The sequence below is a fragment of the Anguilla rostrata genome, chromosome 18, assembly GCF_018555375.3.
Source record: "Anguilla rostrata isolate EN2019 chromosome 18, ASM1855537v3, whole genome shotgun sequence".
Taxonomy (NCBI): domain Eukaryota; kingdom Metazoa; phylum Chordata; class Actinopteri; order Anguilliformes; family Anguillidae; genus Anguilla; species Anguilla rostrata.
Window position 1 is genome coordinate 8858601 of NC_057950.1, and position 25074 is coordinate 8883674.

The 25074-nt window shown below is 45.2% G+C and overlaps 2 protein-coding genes across 4 annotated transcripts in view; both read right to left on the bottom strand.

Annotated features, from left to right (window-relative positions):
• The window catches only part of rrbp1a (ribosome binding protein 1a), a 60375-nt gene extending 50716 nt beyond the window's left edge, over positions 1–9659 (bottom strand). The window contains exons 1-2 of one of the 3 annotated variants that reach the window (XM_064318035.1): positions 9162–9659; positions 409–592 (exon numbers count right to left, since the gene is read on the bottom strand). The gene's annotated coding sequence lies outside the window, so the exon portion shown is untranslated. Of the gene's footprint in view, positions 1–408; positions 593–3561; positions 3670–9161 lie in introns of those variants that run through there. The other 2 variants (XM_064318036.1, XM_064318037.1) reach the window with 2 other exon arrangements.
• Positions 9660–10848: 1189 nt separating this feature from the next.
• snx5 (sorting nexin 5) lies at positions 10849–24926 on the bottom strand. The gene is made up of 13 exons (XM_064318248.1): positions 24641–24926; positions 21044–21148; positions 20364–20474; positions 19618–19739; positions 18741–18864; positions 17915–18010; positions 17596–17701; positions 17221–17296; positions 16798–16837; positions 16312–16398; positions 15700–15859; positions 14897–14982; positions 10849–14418 (listed from the first exon to the last, which is right to left on the bottom strand). The coding sequence occupies exons 1-13, from the start codon at positions 24674–24676 to the stop codon at positions 14368–14370; spliced, it is 1200 nt and encodes a 399-aa protein (XP_064174318.1). The 5' UTR covers positions 24677–24926; the 3' UTR covers positions 10849–14367.
• Positions 24927–25074: the final 148 nt, after the last annotated feature.

Below are 25074 nucleotides of genomic sequence, written 5' to 3' on the forward strand. Positions count from 1 at the left end.
GGGGAGCTGTGGCTGGTTCAGGCCACTTCCTCGGGCAGGCGATAGGCGTGGCCATCCAACCTCAGAAGTGTACCACCCCACTTCCTGCCACACCGAGTATCGGCTCTCCTGGGCCTGGAAGTCATTACCGGGCCCTTTGAACGGGGCCTGCTGAGCCCGGGACACTTCCTGTGCTGAGACACCGTGGAGTAGAAAAGCTCGCTGGAGGCTGATCCTGCCCGCAGTAACCGTCTGTCCGTCTCCTTGATCCTGCCATGCTGTGCCTTTCAGTCAACCTCACAGGCTTTGGGACTTCTACATCACAAAGCTTGGCCGTCTCCCCCCATTTCCTCCTCTGGAGTTACATGATCCTCCCCTCATTCTCCCCCCCCACTGCTGATTTGGTCAGCCCCAAATGAGCCAGTGTACCTGCATTTCCTTGAAAAGAGGTAGTTGGCGTGTGGCAGGAAGTAGACCGGGGAAGTGTTTCGCCGCTGCAACGCGCTGGTCGGTTTTCCCTGAGTTATGCAATGCAGAGCTGGAGTTCCTCAGAATTGGAAGGGAAAGGTGTTGCATCACTGAAGGTCCAAAGGCCAGGTGATGTTAAAAACAACTGAAAGCAACAACAAAGAATGCAATCTGTTTCAATGGCCGACAGTGACACAACATTAAGGAGTAAACAATTTACAAATAACCATTCCACACTTCCACTAACAATTTTATACAATTTACTTTAAAAGCCTTCATAGCAGCGGTAAGCAACCCTGTTCCTGGAGATCTACTCTCCTGTCGGTTTTCACTCCAACCCAAACAACGCACACTCCTTATAACAGCTTAAGATCTGCTGTAGAATCAGGCCTGCCAAATTAGGGTTGAAATTAAAACCTTCAGGATGGTAGATCTCCAGGAACAGAGTGGGTTACCACTGCTTTATAGGGACAAGCCATAGAAGTAAATATTATGACACAATGTACCAGATTATTGTTTTTAACAACATATTTCTAATGTACCTCTCCCTTTAAAAAAAAAAAAAGGTTAAATAAAATCTATGATTTAGAGTGCAGAGTGTAGAAGTGTTACTGTGTGAACTGTACCCTGGAAGCCCAAACGCAAATGCCTTTTCTTTGACTCAACCTCTGGCAGCCTCTTTGCTTCGAACGTTCACGTCACAGCGAACGCTGCTGGAAAGCTCCGAACATAAGCACAGGCCACGCGCAATTCCGATTCCTCGACCAGGGAAAACACGAGAGGAGCGGCCTGCCGACAGAGACGCGCTTTTCAGCTTTAGAGCCAAAGAGAAAGGAACGGACCCTGACACAACACAACAGAGCACCAGGCCGTGGACAGAACAGCATCGAGACGCTTCCCCAGCGGCAGTTATCACTAGCGAACAGAGCGCAGGTGTGCACTGATAAAATGGCAATGATTGCTAGGACGGAACAAGCAACAAAACCCAGCGCAATCGGAATAATCAATTTTTAATAGCGACATTATTCATAAAAGGCAAATAAAACGTTTTTTTTTTTTCTGTTGACATTTAAAATGACCTTTTATTTATATTGAAGGCAACAACGTCCTTACCCTGCCCAAGATAGGGGGGACTGTAATTGGGCCTCTGGGGAGACAATGCTGTTTAATTATCAAGGTAATTTATATTTTAACCAATCAGCTGCGTATTTGTGCAGTGGGCAGACACTCAGAAATAAAGTTGCAGTGATAAAATGGATGCTTGTGTCCGAAATTCCATACTTCCCATCAGGGCCAGTGCTAGGCATCGCAACATACAGTAGGCAGTCGCCTATGGGTGACATTCATCTGGGGGGGGGGTGGTTGTGCTAAGTAGGTCTGCAATTCCTATTGGCAGCAAACACCACATAATCCTCCCCAAATACCCCCCCCCTCCCCCCCACCCCCAACCCTCATCTGCAATCTCGCCAAGGGCAGCAGAAAGGCCACAGTTGGGCCTGTTTTCCATCAAAATTATTCATTTTCTGAAGCATTTCTTTGTTTAGTAGGCGCGTCCATGTTTCAACTGTGGCTTAAGAATTGCGGCAGGAAAACTTGCAGCGCAGGAAAAGACCGATTGCAAGGAGCCGCTAATACAAATGTAATCACTGAGGGGTTAAAACAATCAATCCGCAGACACCGCACGTCTGACACTGCTTAAGAGCGCCCAACATTCCTGCAGCTGATACACCAGTTGGCCCCACACCGCTATCGCACGGAGACCAACCTCTGAAGAAACTGCTGACGGTGCAATATTTGTGGGGTAGATTCCAGGGGCAGGACGTCCCAGAGGAGCGCCATGGCTATCTGCAGAGGGGAAGATCTCACTGCTGGGGCTAATGATTGACCACTCTGTCCAGCCCCCTCAGGTTGGCCTGATCTTTGGCCCCACGCCGACACCGTTTGCACCACACGCTGGTCTCACGCAACTACTGGTGCCATGAGGTGCACGTCTAACACGCAGATTAGCTATAGCCTCAATAGCTCTCACCACTTCACTGTGTAGCGCTGCCTGTCCCACCACAAGCAAACTGACGGCTTGTAAAAAATCATGTTGGTCAAGTAGTGAGGTGAGCTGTTTTTTTCTACTTCTCTGCTCCTCCTTCTTATTGTGCGTCCGTCTCTATGCTCATACTTCTGTCCCTCTGTCCCATCCTCCCTCATTTCCCCATCTCTCCATCTTTCCATCTTTCGCTCCCAATCTTTCATTCCCCCCTCCTCTGCTTTTCTCAATTTTCACTTTCACTGTGTGCTGTGGGCCTGTGAGGGAGGGAGGGATGGACAGATGGTTGGACACACACACACACACACACACACACACAAAATCAATCACACATGCAGACCATGCATCTCTTCTACAGACAGGCCCCAGCTTCAGGATCATCAGAGGTTTGTGCGAGTGTGTGCATGCATGGGTGTGAGTCTGCATGTGTGTGTATGTGCACATGTTTGTGTGTGTGTGTGTGAGAGAGAGAGAGAGAGAGAGAGAGAGAGAGAGTGAGAGAGAGAGCAGTGAGGACTCTGTGTCTGAGTATGTGTGCTGGGTACCTCTTCATCAAGGTTGCCTCTCACATGTGAGGTTGTTGGGTTAGGGGTTTTTGGGGTGGTGGGGGGGTAAAGCAAACAGTTCCAGGGGCACAGAGCTCTCCTCTCACATGTCACTGCCAGCATCCCCCTAAAAACCCACCACTGCCACAGCTCTGATAACACAAGCAGATTTACAGAGTCCACACCACTCTCTCTCTCACTCACATACACACACACACAGTTAAATTAAAGTTAAATTGTCTCTCTCACACACACACGCACAAACACTCAGTCCTCACCTCTCTCTCTCTCACACACACACAAACACACATTCCTCACTCTCTCTCTCTCACACACACAGTCCTCACCTCTCTCTCACACTCACACACACACACACACTCTCAGTCCTCACCTCTCTCTCTCTCACACACACACACATTCCTCACTCTCTCTGACACTGACACACACAGTCCTCACCTCTCTCTCTCGCGCACACACGCACACACACGCACACACATGCGCACACACACACACACACTCGGTCCTCACCACTCTGCGAGAGAACAGGACTTTAACCAGATGACTGTTGACTTTGGATGCGCACTATGGACTCTAACAGCCTCAGCATGCAGCTCCATGTGACTCCACTCCCAGCCCGTGCTACATACTGTACACGCACATGTGGAAAATAGTGCGTACGCCCTGGGGCTCACTGTGCACTGGGGCTCACTGTGCACTGGGGCTCACTGTGCACGGGGCTCCTGCAAGCAGACCCCTCGAAAAGCTGGCCAAAAGAACCCGGGGCGGTCTGTAACACCAAAGTGCGATCTGTGAAAATGATCTGGAACAGGCCGTCCCTCAATCTTCTACAATGAGAGAGAGAGAGAGAGAAAGAGAGAAAGAGAGGGGAGAGAGAGGGGAGAGACAGGAAGATTGATTATTTTTTTATTTTAGTTTTTACCTGATAAAAGTTAACAGCAGTTGCTGTGGTATGTTTTCTCTTGGGAACACGGCGTGATGAACTGGATGACATGAAAAAAGATGAATGAAGGCGTTTTTAAATCTCCAGCTCATGAGAGGGAGGGAGAGAGAGAGGGGGCAGTGGGTAAACTGACAGCAGACGCGTGAGAAATGCTTCAGTATTTGCTCTGCTCACTACGGCACCATGTTTGCACAGACTTCTTTAGAAATTCAAAGCCACAGGTCTTCGGGGGGTGGGGAGGGGAAGGGAAGGATAGCACACACACACACACACACCTACTCACACACATGTACACACACTGAAAACATTCACACACACCTGTGCACACACATACACACACTCACATACGTACACACGCGCAACAGCACACACACACAAACATGCATAGACACATGCACACACTGAAAACACTCACACTAATGCACACAAATACTCACACATGCATGCACACACACACACACACAAACAGACAGATGCACACACACTCAAAACATTCACATTAATACACACACACACACACACACCTACTCACACACATGTACACACACTCAAAACACTCACACACACCTGTGCACACACATACACACACTCACATACGTAAACACGCGCAACAGCACACACACACACACACACACACAAACATGCACAGACACATGCACACACTCAAAACACTCACACTAATGCACACAAATACTCACACATGCACACACACATACACACTCACTCACACACACACACACACTCAAAACATTCACATTAATACACACACACATGCACACACACACACACTGCATACACAAACAGAACCAGCGCATGTGCAGAGCGAGGGCAGGAGAATAATCTCTCCCACACTGCTGCAATTTCAGCATCCCTCACACCCACAGACCACGAAGGCGTCTTCCCTTCTCCAAAAATACACCGAGGGCAAAGAGCCGGCAGCTCACCCCGCAGCTGTAGTCGCGGCTGACACACTGTTCTACCGAAGCGTGTGTCGTAACCGTAGCAATTTCCTGTCTCCGTTTACTCACTCTGATTGGAGCTTTGCCTAGGCACACTGATTTTCCTAACTGTTGCCAGACAGTAATAATCGAACACGGGTCACACAAACTTCAGTCAGGTCTGCGAGCTAATGACTCAGGAGTCCCCTGCTTTCTCTGCAGTGAGCTCAGCCCCCGAGGATGATGGGAAACCTGCCATCTGCTGATGGAAACTTTCAGGCGTTGGGGAATCCGTTGTGGGGGAGGGGGGGAAGGGGTGGGGGGGGTTGGGAACCCTGCTGTTTGCGTTTGCTGACGGTCTTCAGGTTGCTCCAAGGCAAACACCCCAGGGGCAGGAACCCGCTGAGAGCGAGGACAGCAACACCGAGGGGGGGCTGGGAGGAGCGTGCGGGGCCAGGTTCGGCGCCACCAACATTTTGTCTTACTGTGAGGTCTTTTCTTACTGTGAGATCATTTCCTGCAGACAGATCCTTCCTTACCTCTTCAGCTACTTCAAATCAATTTACAGAGACAGGCCCCAAACCACCCCATATCAACATCCTGCCCAGAGGAACTTCACAGAAAGGGGCCCCCAACTGACCCCAGAAGAGTCTCCGACCCTGAGGCACGGTACAGAAATGGGCCCAAAACTGACCCCAGACCAGCGTCCGACCCTGAGACACGGTACAGAAATGGGCCTGAAACTGACCCCAGATCAGCGTCCGACCCTGAGACCGTCAGAAACGGCCAAAGCGAGCTCCATGCCTTCGCGAAGTTGCTGTTTGCAGCCGGTTGCCAAGCGACACTGCCGAGGCAGGAAGTGCAGCGCTTGCCCCGGTGGTGGCGATTCCCAGGAGCCTCCTGGCATTTCCTGCGGTCTCCGTGCCTGATGCTGAGCTCACCTAAAGGCATACGTTGTCCCGGCGTGTGTTTTTCGCCGTCCGCGTCAAACGCTTTTAACAGACGCGTCACGTGCTCTCCTCTCTCACTGGCCCACTGCGCGGCCAGACGAGCTCAGAATACTCTCTCACTGTGGCGCACGGCACGCCTCACCTCACAAGCTCACCAGCTCGATCACTAACTACAGCCTAACAAACTCTTCTTTTGTGTACATGCAACCGCGCCATAAATGAGACTTTTAAAACCATTTGAAAACATTCTTCTAACTGGCTTTTGGTAAAATGTATATAACTGACTGAGACGTGTCCGAACCTGAGCTTTGACAGTATTTTTTCAGGTTTGCCTTCTATAACTGTTCACTGCCACGGGAAACCTTGGTGTGCATTCTGCTGCAGAAAAATAAAACCAGATGACTGACTGCGGGCCCTGTTTTTCTTAGCATTCACACAGAAACTACCGACTGCACAAAAATTACACATCAGTATTACAGCCACCATATGATGACTTAACAAGAAATGAAAAGAGGATTCAAGTAGCAATGTCATGATTGTCCGTTTGGCCATTATATATATATAAGCCCGGGGTGTGAATATATATATTATATATATTGAGCCCGGGGTGTGAAGTTGTCAGGCTGCAAGTGACTCCTTCATCAACCGTTTAAGGTGTACAAATATCACAAATATTTGATTAGAATGTTCTTAACTGAACATTCTAACGCCGATGCAACAACCATAACTGGTAACTGAAAGCAATAGTTCTCAGTTCTAGAACACCAGCTTAGAACGCTGAAGAAACATTCCAAGAAACCTACTCTTCAAAGGGTTACAGATGACACGACTGTAGTTACGTCGCCGGCTTCCGCGCGCGGCTCTGAATCATCTGATAGGTCAGTGATGACGCGGTCTGTGGTCAGCATGGCCCACCACTGCAACACTGACGTCATCACAATGCGCCCACATGCTCAGATAAGAGGAAGGCTTACTGAATGCTCCCACCATCAGACTCTGGAGAGCAGCTGCAAGAGATCATACACATTCTGACATCTCTCGCAACTTCATATTCAATTCAGCTCTATTTCATTTTATTTGTATGGCACTTTTTTTTTTTTTTTACAGAGACGCTGTCACAAAGACGCTCTACTGTGGAAAAACTCAAGAAAACTGGGCAAAACCCCTCCCCGGTGGGAAGAAAAACACTCAAATGGAGGCGATAAAAATACTGCCCAATGGGAAGAAATCCGAAGAGGAATGCAGTTATGGAGGGGGGAAACGGTAGCACCACAGAGGCAAAAGCAACGCAATAACCACACCCTAATATGGTGTATAAATTATTGCATTACCAACTGCAGACAGACAGACCCGGCTGGGTATTCATAATGTGTCATTAGGGCAGAACTCCGGATCTAGGCTCAGGTTTACAACCGTCTGTGTCTTAACTGTGTCCAACATGAGCGAAGCAGTTTAACTGATCCTAGATCAGCGCTCCTACGCAGAGATATTTTAATGAACACAGGCGCTGACTATTACCCAGGCCTCCGCACAGCTGTGTTTAATATTTAAGGTGTTAGATGAGAAAAGATAACTGTACCGTACTCACATCTATGAAGCCCAGCCGCAGTGCGAAAGGTCACAGCACCCTCACCGAGAGCCCGGTGTTGTTGCCACCCTGATTGGACCATCCTTTTATTTTTTTTGAGCCATAAAATGTGCAGATAGCATCCAGTTGTGTTGTCTGCAACAGCTGCTTCAGCTGCGCAGTCTTCTGACCACCTGAGTGCTAGTCTACGCTGTGTTCAATTAAGAGAAAGCGCTGCACACACACACACACACACACACACACACACACACAGGTATACCAGCTTAAACACATTCATACATACACATACTGTATACACACACACAAGCTTACGCACACTCATACATACACACATCAGCTTGATTTCATTGTGGATGATGGGAAGTCATCTCCTACAGTGCAATGGGGCGCAGTCTACCGCCTGCTGGGCTTGAAGGACTGGTGGATTCCGTTTTGACAGGAGATCTGACATCACTGGCTCAAGATGAAAAACAGAGCAAAAGAGAGCAAGAAAGACCAAGAGACAGATAGATAATAATAAACAGAGAGGAGTGGGGAAAAAAGAAATGGAGAAAGAGGGAGAAAATCAACCTTTACTCTAGTGCCTTGAGGCAAGGTAGAGCTCCCCCCCACCTCACCAAAAAAAAAAAAGGAAAAAAATATAAAAACACTTCCAACAGCCCTCTGGCCCCTATGTGGAGTCAGCACATCAACACTATAAAACCTGAGGGGTCGAAAGAGAGGTGCAGACCATGAAAACATTCTGCTCTGTGTGTGTGTGTGTAGGTGAGGGGGAAAATCTGTCCCTCTCAGCAAACTCTCACGTTCTATACGTACTGTACATTGTTATGTAACACTTACATAACTGTGCAGTATGGGGCAGCTTGTGCTCCTTCTGATCCCTGCTGTGGACTCCAGACACTCTCTTTCTTATTGGGCCGTATGTATGGAGCCTGGTGGTGCCCAAACATTAGGCAGTCAGAGGGGGGAAACAGAGAAGTCAGTCTGTCTTTCCAGTGTTGTGTACTAAAATGTAAACTGTTTTTAAATTGCCAAACTGAGCGTTAGGTTTGAGGTCAGGTGATTATTTGGGGCTTTTGAAAACGCCCGGCGATTTTCTGAGCTCAGTTAACAACTGGCCAATCCGCTGTGGACGCACGCGCCTCTCAGAAATTCGCTGAAACCGTCGAACAGTTCCTGCGGGTTTTCGAAGGGGTTGACGTCTCAGTGGAGAGGCAGTATTGGAACGGGAATGCCACATGGCCCCTCCTCTTCCTCACACAGACGGTCTTTTAAACGCTTACGACGTAGGCCGGGCCCCAGGCGTTATGCACTTCCTAAATCGCTCCGGAGAAAAGCGCCTGAAATATGGCTCAGCCATGTAAATGTAACTAACGATATTTTAAACATGCAAAATCACTCCCGTTCGGGAACACAGTAAATTACACAGACTGTCCAAAATAATGTAGGCCTACAATTATGTACACAGAGATAAACATTAAACTAAATCTAAGTTGGGGATAGTTCCTATAGTTTGCCCCGCGGGCGTCTTCTGTACCCAGGTTGAAAAGTAATGTTTAAAAGTCTCTAATCTTATTTTACATTACAAATGTCCCAGGTCGGAGACCTTCAAAGACGCACGTAGCCTATATACAATATGGTGGGTTAATCGCCCAAGTTTTACCCCCGTACGAAAGCAGGGAAATACCAACCAAAGAGGCCTTACAGGGAGCCCAGAAATTCAGCCTCCTCTTCAGCGTTAATGGAGTTCATTGTTAGGGCCCAGGCCTATAACGTTACAGCGATGGAATCAGGATTCCTCATTACTGGAGCCGGAGTTACGGCTGCGGCAAATCCTCCAACGAAAAACGGGGGTCCTGGTATGACGGCACGGAGGACTGTAACTCAATCCAGTGTAATGTCGAGGTCACTAGCCTTCACCAGTCGAGTGAACCGCAGAATTCAGAATGACAACGGTAAGCCGAACGGTTCAATAGAAAGTCAATAAAAAAACATGCTCGGTTTGCCGTGACAGAGCAAACAATTGCATCCTACTCCGTGCGGTAAGAGAGCAGGATCTGCTGCACGACGGTATTGACAGAAGTGAGGGTTGGCAAACACCTTATTGTTGACTTAGCTATTAACTCAGGGCCTTTAAGCTCTGCGGTGACTTTACATGGCTGATAAACTCAGCAGATGACTTAACACTGCCAGATAAGGAAAAGAAAATCAACAGAACAAAGAGCGAAGGGCCACAGCACATAGAGGTGGGACAATAGCACAGATTGTAACAAGTGAGCAAACACCACCCCCTGCCGGTAGAAAGGTATTATACAGGTTAGAGTTCCAATTTAAAAAAAAAAAAAACTTGTGTGAAACTTCTGTATACATACTTAAGACGTGTAATTGCAGATAAAACCTAAACTAAATATGTACAAAACTATTTTGGTAATAAATCAGCATTTTTTTCTCAAAATACAAATCAGCAATAAAGTTCAGTATTTACTATGGAAATTAGCTGAAAAGGACTGGGCATTTGGCGCATGACGTCACATATAATGGACCCTGACTGCACAAAGGCATTCTTATCAATGCCAGTGAAATCAATAGGTGAGTAGGTGCATCACTTAGACAAACACATTTTGAGGAAAACATTCCTAATATTTTGTGGAAATGATAAAGCGTGGAAAAATTATTTTCCAGTCCATCATTTTATCAAAAATCGATTTATTGGTTCTTTACAGCCACCAGCCACTAGATCCGCATTCTTGCCATTGTAACATACCATCTCCCCACTGCTGAAGTCAAAACATTCCTACATGAATCAATGCCTCCTCCTGGAGCCCGACCTACACATGCTCATGATTCATCAGGAGTGATGCTTGTTAATTCGAAGAAGCATATCCCTGGAATTTGGGAGAACCTTTCCCACAGTCCAACCAGGTAAAGGAGTGTAGCACAGTGGGTAAGGAACTGGGCTCGTAACCGAAAGGTCACAGGTAAGGACACTGCCGTTGTACCCTTGAGCAAGGTACTTAACCGGAATTGCTTCAGTATATATCCAGCTGTATAAATGGATACAATGTAAAATGCTATGTAAAAAAAGTTGTGTAAGTCGCTCTGGATAAGAGCATCTGCTAAATGCCTGTAATGTAATGTAAAGGTAAAGCTTATAGAGCAACAAGATAATAAGAAACCTGGTCAGACTTACGGCACCACAAGCCTACAGCCTGACCAGTGAAAACCCTGTTGATGAACAAGACTATTATTGTAAGCAACAATTGTAGTTTTATCAAAAAAGAATAAAACTTGTACTACCCACATTCTTTTAAAAGACAGGAAAAAATGCAATCACAGATAATCACTGGTATATTGAAAAAATGACATCTGGCTCTTGCATTTGGAAAGTAGAACATTTATTGATTATTGTAATTTTTAAAAAAAATCTACAGACTCACTGCAGGGGAAATGCATGCAGTCATTCACAGAATTTCTATCAATTAGAAATACATTCAATTATCAAAAACACTAATTTGTCAACAGACTATCTTAGAAAGTATCACAAATTATTTACTTCTGTAGTGCTTCTTTTAAAAAAATGTTTATGTTGCTTTCAAATTGCATTGAATTACCTGCATTTATATTTGTAAAAAAAAATTAAAAAAATGCAACAAACATTTTTTGGTCAATGTTTTCACAGGTCTAGGTCTAAATCAATGACAGAAGTGATATAATAAAAAAAGCATAAACATACAAACGTAAGACTGTTTAATGCACTGTGATTTCATACAAATGACAGCATCAACATTGTGGGGGATGGGAGTGGGGGGGGGGCTGAGAAGGATGACTAAGCTGACATCACTCCCATCGTTGGTAGAGAGGGGGGTGTTCAGGCTAACAGGGTTCAGACTGAAAACAGCAAAAGAAACAAAACAAGGAAATCAGGGTTTTTTTTGTAGCGATTCTCCTCTTCCACTGATTGATAATGACAAAGGGGGGGGGGGGGGGGGCAGAACTGGTGTTGAGGCTAAGGTAGCAGCATTAGTGCTGGGTTTAACGGACTGAAAATGAGTAGAGTCATGTGACCTGTCAGGTCATGTGAGGCAGGCGTGGAAGACACACACAGATGACTATTCTTCCTGTAAGGGAGAGTCTGACCCAGTTCTCCCAGCCTGTATTGCTTTCCTGTGGCAGGTCACATGGTGGGAGGACTTCCCAGCTTGCATTGCTGCCCAGTGGCAGGTCACATGGTGGGAGGACTTCCCAGCTTGCATTGCTGCCCAGTGGCAGGTCACATGGTGGGAGGACTTCCCAGCTTGCATTGCTGCCCAGTGGCAGGTCACATGGTGGGAGGATTTCCCAGCTTGCACTGCTGCCCTGTGGCAGGTTATAGTGGGAGGATGTCCTCCTGTTATCAGTGTCTTTATGAGATGGAAATTAAAAACACAGCAGACAAAGGTGTACAGTGCAGAAAAAAAACAAGCAACAGCGGAAGGGAAAAATGGCCACACTGGCATCTAGCTGGACCGTGCCAGTGTCGGCTGTGGGGTGTAACTGGCTGCACTGTCCCCCCCCCGGCGAAGGGAGAGACTTCAGTCGGCGGATTTCAGTCCGTGTCTGATCGCACACCAGCGCCCCCTCTGGTCAACTGGGAGCACTAGGTCTGCCTGTACAAGGCACTCATGAAGAGTCCTCCTCTGACTCAACGTCTGCGGGAGCTCAAGAGGAGGAATGTAGAGAGGAAAAAAGCTGCGTGCATGTCCACGCGCATCTAACCCGACAGAGGAGGTTACAGGGATGAGCAGGCACAAATTGGGAAAAAACAGGAGAACAAAAAAAAAACAAAAAAAAAAAACTGGCCATTAAGAGCACAAAATGGCTGAGTCAGTCTTCTAATCTACCCAAACTCTAACCTTAATTTACTTACTAAATGAGAGGGTAAAAATGCAAAACCTGCATTTAAATTCACAACTCAAGGACAAAAAAAGCATGTGGCTGTAATATTAAATCCAGGCTGTAATAGGATAAATGAAAAATTATTTCAGATGAGGTTCTCTGTACTGTAACGCTTATATATCCAAAAATTACCCGAGGAGTAGAGTAGGCAAGTGTAACTTTATGCTTATGTATGATGTACTTTCGCACACATTTCATGGCACACCAATGGTAAAACTGTCACATTTACAGTTCAGACAAAATGCAAATTCAAGTCCAGGCTGGCCTTGAGAGAGCCTCTGAAAACTGTGTATCCACACAGACCTTCACAGCAAAAAATGATTTCTGTACGAGTTCCTTTTGTTAGAGGAGTCAGGAGTGAGTGACTCATTTCCCTTTAATATTGGAAAAAGAAGAGCTACGAAAGCAGTTCTTGCAGGGGAAAGGCTTTTAAATGCTCAACTTTGAGTGCCGATTGTCACACGTGTGACATGATTACACGATGGAATACTTTCTTATTCCAGTTTTTCCAAATTTCCAAATTAATTTTTTTAATTGATTAAAACATGAATTCAGGAAATTTCAGGCAAGAGTGCCAATGTGCCACATGACAATTCAAGTTTGATCATTTCAGTATCTGTGTTCCAGTGGCACCATCAGTCTTGGCAGGAAAACATCACAAGGGAGGCAGTGGCCACACTTGTAGTGATTGTTGGTCACTCAGAATCTACAGTAAATGTGAACTGTAATAAGGCACTAAATTGTTGCAATATACCGCAGGTATAGAAAGCTTTTTAGACACACAAAATTATTCGACTGTTACTCTACAGTTTGTGGTCCCACTATTGTCCTCTACTAAATGCTTATCTCCATTTTGTATGACTGTCTGAACTTGGCCTCACAATTAACACCGAACACCACCAGCCACTGAGTTTTTTATGCCTAACTGCCTGATCCATACGATCGGAAAACAGGCCCCTTTTTTTTGTTTTTACAAGAGGAACTTTCCAGAGTCAAGGAGAACCTTAGGCACAGGTACAGAGAAGCGGAAAAGTCCTTTAAGACTAAAGCCAACACCGAAGGCCGTTCTGGCCCCCGAGCCGGAAGTCGCGGCCGCAGACGGCCTGGCGGTACAGCCGATCCCGCCATTTAACGGGCCACGGAGGAAAAGCAGATGTACCTGGGCGGGAAAGACCCTCAAAGTCAAACACTCCTTTCTTTGCAGATTATCCGACCAATGGTTCCAAAGGCGTGCAGCAAGGCAAGAAATGAAAAGGACCAGAAAGATCCACAGTTCAGATCATTAGTGGAATAACATGGGAATGGCCATAAGAACTGGCAGGTTTAACTCCAGTCCTGGAGGGCCAGTGTATCTGCAGGTTTAGCTCCAGTCCTGGAGAGCCAGAGTGTCTGCAGGTTTAACTCCAGTCCTGGAGAGCCAGAGTGTCTGCAGGTTTAACTCCAGTCCTGCACAGTGGCAGTGTCTGCAGATTAGGTCTTGGTAACGAGGTGGGTGGACTCTGTAGCCAATAAATTACTTAATTTCTAAACCCATTTTAATCCCACTGATAAAATTGTAACTGCAAATACAACAAAAATAAATTTCACATGCTTCTCCTGGACGCTTCTTTGGCGTTACAAAGACAATACAAATTGTGCACAGACAGGCCTGGGGAAAATTTGGGATGAAATGGGTTCAGTGCTGAAGCGCTACCAGGAAAGCCAGTGACACAGGGCTGGGAGTTTGAGATCCCAGCTACAGAGCCGACAGAACGCAATACTCCATACCCACAGCCATGAGCTGCGGGGGACATGACAGGTGTGTGAAATGTGCAGGGTGTGGAGGGGGGGTAAAGTGTAAACTTGTGAGTGTGTGAATGGGGGGGATGGGAAGGGGGGGGGGGGGCGCAGGTTTTTGGCTGGTGACCTGACCCCATGGGGAGGCAAACGGTAGGTCATGTGATTCAGATCACATGACTGCCGTCAGTTGCTCTTCAGCAGCTCAATGCAGCCCTGAAGGAGGGAGACGTTGTTCTGGAAAGGAGGAGGAGCAACGAGTTAAGAACAGTAAGTAGAATCAGGTGTGTCAGTGCAGGGCTATAACAAAAGCCTGCACCCACACCAGCCATTTTCAGACAAGATTGGCCACTCCTGCTCTGAACACAAGCACGCAAGTAATAAATGTGTGGATGTCAGACCTTTTTTAACAAAGGAGACATTTTGGCTCCAGACAGCAGACACACTGTGGCAGACTATTACAGTGGTGTGCTGAAACAGATGAAAGTTCAGAGCCTGCAGCTGGAGTTGAACTGGAGTGTATGTGTGTGTGGCCTCAATACACATGTATACCCAACTGCAGTCTACGTCTATACCCCACCTCAACACACACCTATACTCCACCTCAATACACATCTATACCCCGCCAGGGCATTATAAGAAGATAACTAGATTTATTGATTGAGTGTCTGATTGACGAGTGATCGGACAGTGAGTGCCACACATCCACGCGCACCTTGGCATGTTTGATCTCCAGTTCGGCCAACTCGATTAGATTCTTCCGGAAAGCCACCACTCTCCTTCCCTTGAAACTGGTGAGCTCTGCACAGGAGAAAAACATCTGTTGCTAATTTTGTCACAAAAAAATAAAACCAAAACTTGCCCAGAGGCATTCCTCCATGACAGTGAAGATAGTGCTGGTTATTAACTGATAGCAGCCTACCCACAGCCTTATGGTTTTCCACTATTTAGAGTTCACTAAAGGCCCAAAACAAACAAATATATTTTTGCCATATCTTTTAACATAAAGAAAATGAACACCACCTTTGCAGGACAGGCCAATGAGAATGGCATTTTTAGACATGGGAAAACAGTCGTAATTTAATAGTTCAACTGATGAATCCTCTAAGGGACTTTGTGGTTTAATTGAACTGCCTATTTCCTTCAGCATTAATTTAACTGAACCTGGGGGAAAGAGCACTGCATTAAAATGTTCTTATTTCCTAACAGAGCGCATTACATTACATTGCATTTATGGCACGTGGCAGATACTTTTGTCCAGAGCGGCTCTTAAAGTGGAAACACAGCCAGCACAAACTGTTCTCACAATGTTAAAGGTGTTATAACATGCACTGCTTCTACACGGCAGCAACATTGCGTGAATGTTTTGTGTTAGCTGGTGCGCCATCAGGAGCGCCACATAACAGCAGCACAGCAGAGAAGGCAAAGTAGGACCCATCCAGCTAACTGCACGCAGCTGTTCCATGATTATAACTGCAGACTGTGAACTGAAAGGACGTCCCTGGCCAGCAGCGGTACCTTTCTTGCCAGACTCGGAGAGCTTGTTGAACTTCTGCAGGCATTGCTGCTGGTGCTCCTCAGCCTGGGCCACGTCTTTGCTCTTCAGCCGGGCCTTGTCCAAGGCCTTGTTGGCGTTCTCGTAGTCGGCCAGAGCACGTGCGCGCCTGTATAAGAGGTCCTGAAGGAAACGCACCAGCTTAGCTTTTGAGGCCCTCTTATCTGCATGTCTACACAACAGCAGCCCGGGGAAAAATCAACGAAACTGAAAGCTAAGGCGGTTTTTCTGGTGTGCCAGTGAAAGGCTAGACTGTGGCTATTTTATGGTCCCATAATGGAACCACCTCTTTTTCCACTGAACTGAAAGCTGAAAGGTTTTATCAGAAATATGAGAAGACCATGGCCGAAAAGGGCGGGGACTGTGTCCAGTGCTGATCTGGGGCCCATTCCACAGGTACATTGAAGAGTAGGTTTTTTGTAATTTTTTTCCCTCCAAAATTCTAAGTCAGTGTTTGTTGCTTTCAATTACCAGTAGTGATTGTGACAACAGCATTAGAACGTTCAGATAAGAACATATATAATCACATATTTGTGATCTCGCACCGTAAAGGGTTAAAGAGGGTAGGTCCTTACCTTGGCAGCCTGGATGTCCCTCATGTAGTATCTCAGCAGCTCTGTCAGCTTCAGCTCCTGATCTGAGGCCACTCGGCCCTCCACTTTCTGTCAGAACACCAATGACCTTAACCAATCAGAATTATGCCATGCACTGTTTTAACCAATCAGAGGCCTGCAACATGCTGGTTTAACCAATGAGAAACATACTATTCATGGCCTCGACAAACATAAAAGAGGCCATCCGTGGGCTTCACTAGCCAGAAATATTCCACGACCATCCAACTGGAAGCATGCCATGAGCGGTTTTAACCAACCAGAAGCACAGCATGCACCATCTTAACTACCAGAAACAAGCCACACACAGGCATAACCAATTGGAAAAATTCCATGCATGCTTTAACCAATCAGAAGCATGGCATGCACAGCCTTAACCAACCAAAAACAAGCCACACACAGGCATAACAAATTGGAAACATGCCACAAGCATATCATGCACAGCCTTACCCTGAGTTTCTCAAAGAGGTCGGCCAGCTTTTCCAGATGCCTGAAAGAAGATCAAATAATGAGCATTTTCTCTTCAATCCATCACTGTGGTATTCAGGGAGAGGAACGTTTTTTATTCTACCATCACATTATGCCAGTCAGTATAACCCAATACATGCTTCCAGGCAGATAACTGTAATCGTTGAGCAACTGAAAGAGTTATGTCTGTTGTATGCCCAACACTGTGGTGGGGAAGCCTATCTCCGCTACGCAGGCCACTCCAGCTGTTGTGTCGGATCTGAATGATTACCAGTGAAGGGCATCCGTTTCCTGGAAACCTGTGCGAGGCAGGTCAGCAAACACATTCAGGACAAACAGCGAGGGAAAGGCCAGGCCACAGTTCACAGAAACTTCAGGAACACACGCTAGACCGGAAGAACTCACTGTTTCAGCGCTGTGTTGTCATCAGCAGAAAGGCTGTTCAGCGTAGCAGAGACGTGAATGTAATCGTCAGCCACATCTGAGGAGCGAAGAACGAGACAAGAACAGTTCACAGCACACCCTTATAGAACAAATGTCCAGTATATAGAGTAGGATCACTCTCACACGCACATTCACAGTCCTCCAGTAAATGCAGTAGATCCAGACATACATACACACTCACACAAACTCCAGGAGATAAAACAGATCAAGACACACACACACACACATAGCAGATCCAGACACACACGGTAGATCCAGACACACACACACACACAAACTGATACGCACACACACAACATAAGCACACTCCAGTTCATGTGGACTGAGCTTTCATACTTTTATGACAGCGGGTCATTTTCTCAGCTTTGGCTGTTGAGTCCTTGATTTTGCTGAAGTAATCGAGCAGGAAGGTCTTCTCCTGGTCAAAGAACTCATCAACTTCCTGTGGGGACAGACAGACAGAGACTCTTGCAACTCTAGCACAAATGCCCAATAGATGGGAGCACTACACCGTTTGGGGAACACATATTTAGGAATTGTATAGCGCACACCGTAAGAGTCCCGATAAAGCCACATTTCTCAGAGCATTTTCATTTAATAGCATTGTGTAACGAGCACTGGCCTGGAGAGGTGAGGCGGGAAGCAGTTAACAAACCTTTATCCCTGAGATGATGACCTCATCCGCGGTCTTCACCATGTTCTTGAAGAAGCCGCCGAACATCTCTTTGGCATTCTTTCTCCGCACGGTCAGCTGCACCATCACAGAAAAGTAATGAAATACTTTTATATCATATATACTTTTATATCATAAACACAAGAGAAAAATAAGAGAAATAACACACAACGCATTAGTGCTATTTCTGTAGCATACTGTCATGTACATACCTATGAACTTAATGAAAAAAGGAACAAAGAGCGGGTAAGTTCATTTGTGCATGGGCAATCAAAGTATTGTTTTTTAAAAGTAACAACTGTTTTTAAAGAACCCGCAAATGTTTTTAAAGGCATGAGAGCTTGCATTAGCTCATTTTCCCTTTACTAGATAAAATGGATGAAACACCATTTTACTGAAAGAATAAATATGCATGGAAACATCAAAATTATTTTTATTATGTCATAATTAACAAATGTTTTTATTAAATCACTGAAGCAGAACTGAATTTTTTTTTAAAACTATATTTCTACACTCACATATTTCTGAGGATCAAAATGCAAAGCTATTTGCTCTGTCAAATTGAAACAGAATACAGCACAGGACAGATACTGTGTCAAACCGGATTGTAAACATTCACTCCGTCGGCAGTTAAAAAAGCAGCGACAAGACAGCAGGCCGCGATTAGCGCTGATATCAGCAGGAAGTATCCGTCCACTTTGCACTACATTTCCCCCTTTACAACATGCAAGACCAGCGCTTTAACAGGAAGTCCATGCACCAGGCACAAGGCCTTTTCCCCGACTTCCTGCCCTGGGTGGGCACTCACGTCCTGATCGTACTCCAGAAAGATCTGGAAGTTGCGGTCCGTGCTGAGGATGGGGTGCGAGGACAGGCGCTGGAGGAAGATTTCGTGGACCTGGACAGTCTTCTTAAACACCGCCAGGTACTCACTAGAGGAGAACAGGTGAAACAAGACATACAGGAATGAAATCAGCCATGAACTAAAAGAACTCTAGCCATCATTGAATCGTTTGAACCAGTTAAATTATTTTACTCTCCACAGCAAATCACAATGACTATTGCAAATGAATGCTGGTCCACCCATACATGGGAAAATTAATTCTCCATTCACCACTTCCAGGTACCCACAGGGAAAGAGCAGGCACTGCAAGGTCAAACAGGGTTCACTTCTGAGAGCGCTGAAGATGTTAGCATTGTCCCTGAAACAGCATATCAACCCCTAAAATTGGTCAAATATACACCGGGCTACTTTACGCGATCCAACAGAACTCTCAGCCAAGCTGGCATTCTGAGTTCATTTACTCAACATCACGCGATGCCTTCTACAGTAGTCTTTACAGTAATCTTAAAAATAGTTGAAGAGGGAAGTACTCAAATGATAATAATACTTCATGTGGTTTTTAAGGGCTCTTTCTCTCCAATCATTCGGTTTTAGGGCATGGGTGCCTCATCTTTAATTTGAAGAAAAATTTATAAAAAAAAGACCATACATAAATTATTATTTATGTATGGTCTCCCTCTGAGGATTATAACTCATTGTTTGTTTCCATAGATGATTCTCCTCTGAAATGTTAGGCTTGCACTTGTTGCGAGGGCTTTTATTTTGTTTTATTTTTTGGCCCCCGGAGACCTTTGTGCAGCTGGGGGGTATGTGTGGGGAAATGTGGGCGGGCCTTGCTCACGCTTCCAGCTCCTGCTTCATCTTGGTGTACTCCTCCTTGGTCATGGAGGCCTCGCCCTCCCCCAGCTTGTGCATCTTCTCCCGCGGGCTCTCGAAGTCGGGCTTGGGGGGAGCCGGCGGGATCTGAGTGGGGAGGAGGAGGCGGAGTCTGAGAGCAGCCCGCGTGACCACGGGGGCGTTCTGCAGACGTGTTCGGACACGCTCGGCCACGGGAAAACCGAAACTCCAAAATGCAAATAAGCCAGAGGGGACATCGCTCGTAACACAAGACGCCACTGATTACACAACTCCACCCATGTTGCAAAAGGGTGGGAGGGTGCGTCTGGATCTTTTTTTAAAAACCCTGCTTAGCGCTAAACTCTGGTGTACACGACACGGCGTAGTAACACCGCTGAGGTTCACTCCTACAGGTCTGTGAGATCAGCTCATATGGTTTACACCCTGTTGTGGAATATTTGCTCTGTCGCTATAGGCTGGAGGACCATGTCAGGCCACGCCAAATGGCACGGATGTTACTTCCAGGATGTTGTGAGCAGTAATGAATCCTGTAGCCCAGTGTTTCTTAAACTACGGGTCGAGACCCAAAATGGGTCAGGGAACGATATGAGGGGGTTCCCGGAATTAACCCGTAGTCCACTGGGCTATGTGGGCACGTGCATTTGACAGGTCCCTGAAAGGTACTACATTTCTAACGTGGGTCCTGAAGTGAAAAATTTTGAGAACCAGTGCCATAGCCAAAAGACTCACGATGAGGCCTGCGTAGTCCTCCGTCTCCACCAGCGTGTCGTGCAGCCAGATGAAGTCCTCGTGCTGCCGAGGCACGGAGAAGTCTGGCTTCTGGAAGGTTCCCAGCGTTGTCTGAGTAGAACAAAGGAAAGAGAATTCCTCATCCAAGAGGTTCTATCACACTTACAGACATATTGCCCAGTCATGTTCCCTAACCAAAGAGCTCAGGTAGTGCAGTTGGCTAGCACTTGGATGGGTAGACCTTTCAGAAAATAGATACATTTTTAAAAGGTTCGAGCTAAACCATTTAGAACCAAAGAAACTGGGACACTGTGCTGTAGGAGGATGAGACTCATCCGCTCACAGAAAACAGTTTTTACATGTGCCTGAACGGTGCTCCAAGCATGCAAGCTATCAACATTGCACACTCAGCCACAAGAAATCCTAAACTGTCCTTGCTAAGAAAACACTTGCAAAATGATAATAAATAGATAATGAGCTAGATATGTGATTAGACAACACAGTCTGGTCAGCGATCTCTGCAAAGTTCACACAGAAGACAAAAATTAAACCACGTTTGTGAATACAAAATAAGGATACTTACTTTACATCTGATATCAAGTCGGCCAAAATGGCAAAAGAACACCCGTGATCACAGAGACATCTGAGCACGCTCTGTTGCTCATGCTGAAGGGCTTTACCTTGGTGTGGACGGTGAACTTGACCTTGTCACGTTCGCAAAGGGCATCGGGAATATCGATGAGCAGAGAGGCATCGCTGTTCAGGTCTACAGACACGGAGCGAGCCTAAGACAAAGGGACAGAAGGTCATTAAAGCCTGTCATTAAAGCCTGTCTTTATTCTTTAACATGTTGTTCTGTGTCCTTACTGTTCTTTAAATGTGACAGTAAATACGTATTTATTGTATGTATACTTATTCATTTTTGTACAATCATTTAATGAACCAAATTAAAAGATACTTTTCTCAGATACTTCCTGTTTGGCTTACTAAAACTCAAATCTCAGATAAAATGTTTTTTTCTCTTGTGCCAGCAGCCACTAAACTTTCCCGCAGAAAGTACTCATTTGTGTTAGAAACTCAAGAGGACCTGACTGAGAACTATGGTTCTACACAGCAACACACAGAGGGAATCGTCCCATGGCCAAAACGGCCTTGCAGTGAGCTTCGTCAACTGAGTGCTCCACTGAGCCGTCTGCGTTGCCTCTACACGTCAAAGTACAACTAATGTGAGCCACCCTCCTCAAAAACAGGCCAGGTCGCTTTCTGAAGGAAAAACCACAGATTCTTTCGTCGCACCAGATACTTAGCTCCATATTCTTAACCTTAAAATGCCCCCGACGCTTAACATTTATTTACTGGAAAACACATCAAAACATCAATGAACATTTCAAGAATGTAATGAAAATGTAGTGAAAATCCAGATCTGTTAAACATTCTTAATTTTCCTAGTAACACTAATGACCTTCCACAGTTCAAACTGTTTTTTTTAATTTTTTATAACAGGTAGCCTATTACAAAACTAAATGAGGTTTGAAGACTGTTGAAAGAGATAATATGAAACACCAGAATGGACAGAAACAACAGCTCTGTCTACACACCAATCAAACACTGACATGCTCACAGAGAGTGTAATGTCGTCAGAAAATGTAATAGCATACTGAACAATATTCTTATAACAAATTAATTGATTGGAGAGCTACAATGGCCAGTCGCAATTTCTAACCAGATTCAACTCCAAAGGTACTGAAAATAGCTTAAAGCTTCAACCTCCCTAGCCACATTGCCTCGCTCACCCACTCCCTCCTCCTAAAAGAGAAAATCAAATTGGTCCTTGCACTTTAGACTTTACACTCTTACTATTCTAAACCCTGCCTGGACCCAGTTTGAGGAAAATAACAGTAAAATACAATGCATTTTTGATCTGTTACACATGATGCAACAACAAATAAATGTTAAACACAATGCATCCATCTATCTCTGTTGGCAGAAGATGTATGTTTAATTGTTAAAACTTGATTTTAACCAAATATGGCTGATCAGGAGAAAAATCAGTTTGTACGTTTTTCACCATGTAAACTGTAATCAGTTTCCTCATGTCTGACAGAACGCAGCTTTAGAATGATGTTCAACAGTTGGGTCTCTAGCACAGATGTAAAATTTTACATGCGCTGAGGTACTGATTAAGGGAAGGAGATCAGACTGGGGCCCAGGTGAAAGCTTCCCTCAGTTCTACAGCAGGCCTCCAGAACTGCGTGATCACACTGAGAAACAGGACCAGCCGTCGCCTAATGTCACGTACACCAATCAGGACTTAAGCTGCCACAAATCATCACAGAGAAAAAATGAACATGAACAAAAAAGCACAGAAAGTGAAGCACAGGACACAGGAGATGTGGAATGGAGCAAAGGGCATGTGTGTAACGTGTGTGTGTGTGTGTGTGCGTGTGTGTGAGCATGACTGTGAGTGTGTGTGTATGTGTCTGTGTATGCATGAGAGAGTGTGAGTGTGAGTGTGTGTGCATGTGTAAATGACTGGCAGACTGAAATTATGAACCTGAAGATGCCGAGAGGATAGTTAGTCCTCTGGCTTCAATACACTGTGGTGAAGCACTAGCCCAAGTCTGCAGAGTCAGCAAAAACGAGTCTGCAGATAAGAGTGGAACTCCCCATTTCCTCTGGAATGTCTCTCAGGAAACTTGAGACAAAACTCCAGAACCCTTACAGTGGATGCCTCTCATTCAGCCCAGTTAACTGTCACTACCAACCAATGCAAAACACAATACAGCCCAGTGATGCACTGACTGAATTAGTACAATGCAAGGCCATAAGTCATCAGACCTGCACTGTCCAAGACTCACCAGCCTGACTGTGGATCAAATGTATTCACAACATAAATACTGGTCTCCATACAGTTTATAGATGAGAACCTTTAAAACCAATACATATAAAATATGAAGACAGCTCAAAGCTCACTGCCAAAAAAAAATGGTTACTTGAAGTCAAGAGTATCACAAAAATATGTAGTTAACCTTGGAAATGCAGGTTAACTAAAATTAAGCAATAAATGAGATGACTCCTGAAAATCCATCTTTCTAAAGGACTAGAAAATCAGTAACTCACACTGTAAATTTAACAACGCCCACTACACTTCAAACATTGGTGTACTACCGCAGACTAGCCGTTTCTATTGTTCTTTAACTACAGAGACCAATAAAATGATTAACTGACAAAGTGTTCTGGAACGAAGTGGTAAAAATACGGGTAGTGTAGTGTAAGACCAGGTGAAGGCTACACAAAGCTGTCAGTTACCCGTGGACAAATTAACATTTGAGTAACATTATGGACTGACATACTGTAGCCTACCAAATCTACTCAGTCTCAATGAGTCTTCCGGGGAAAAATATAATAAAACTGGGGTTAAACGTATGTCCTGATGAAGATAAACACAACTACAGCAATTTCCGCGTCCGATAGTTCTTTACACTTGAACATTATTTCCAAGTCAACATAGCGTCAAAGAAACTCAACCGGACCTTACAGATGTGAAACTAATTCACTGAAAGTAGTACTTAGTTACATAAGGAAGCAAGATGCTAAGGAACCTGGACAACCTGCATGCACTTCATTCTCCAAAAACTGCATTTGACAGATAGCTTCTGTTAACTACTGAACGTTCAACACTGTAATATTCAACAACATTGTTACACTACATTTTCAAATCAGCATGTCGTTTTTCCAATGGAAAATGTTGCAGCTCTGGTAATAAACCGTAACTTAAAAGGGCTTCAAATGTTAAATCATTTGAGTCAAAACGTTGCCAGCTAGCTACTGCGGAAAACGTAAATGTAGCGATCGTGTTTGGATTTCAGGCTAATGTTAGCTAATGGTAGAGTTCAGTGTGCACTAGTAATATGAAATTCCGTTAGTCTCGCAGACGCATACGTTTTTCAAAATGATATGTACAACAGCACTACTCGCGGATAACTTATTAGCAACAACAAAAACTCGAACAAAAAGTCTTTGCTACTGGTTCCAACTCGTGACACGTATCTTGCAAAATGCAAGCTAGCTGCTGGTCACTAAATTGATTGGGGAAATTATATAAGCGAAAGCCAGCACATTACGTAAACTTGGTAATTATTTGGAATATGTTTCTCGGCACATACTGTTTCTTGAAAAGAAAATAACATATTTCATTTAGCTACAGCTAATTTACCAGGTTATTTAATAGCTAGCACGCTAGCAATCTTGCTAGGTTGGATGAGGCATACACTCACCTTTTCTTTCTCGTTTTCTTCAGGTGTAGATGCCATGCTTCGAGTAGCAGTAAACCTATCTAGCTAGCTAGATAAGTTTCCGAACAACAGTTTACAGGAAACTCATTAAATTCCGTTAATGTATTTAACTAATATGTCCAATTGACAGACTACGACACTAAGCCACCCTCCCTGACACTTGCCACTAGACTACATAACTTCGCACTGACCGTAAACGTTTCTGATTGGACTATGCGAGGTTCTATCACCTTTTCCTGTTACGTTTTCTGCTTATTAATACAACTGTACGAACTGTGGGTGTCTTTTTGGATCAGAGTGGTCGGTGGTTTCCAATAATCACTTCCGATTGGTCGATTAATCACGTGTTTAAAGGTGTATTATGGTTTATGTAGTTTTAATGAATCTCGTGAAGTAACTGTGAAACCGTACGTGTC

Excerpts from the sequence above, each read along its gene's own strand:
- snx5 (XM_064318248.1), bottom strand. The coding sequence starts at position 24,676 with ATGGCATCTACACCTGAAGAAAACGAGAAAGAAAAG. Across the intron at positions 18,865-19,617 it reads ATGAAGCAGGAGCTGGAAGC|TGAGTACCTGGCGGTGTTTA; the intron begins GTGAGCAAGGCC and ends GTTCTCCTCTAG. Across the intron at positions 17,702-17,914 it reads TCATCATCTCAGGGATAAAG|GAAGTTGATGAGTTCTTTGA; the intron begins GTTTGTTAACTG and ends CTGTCCCCACAG.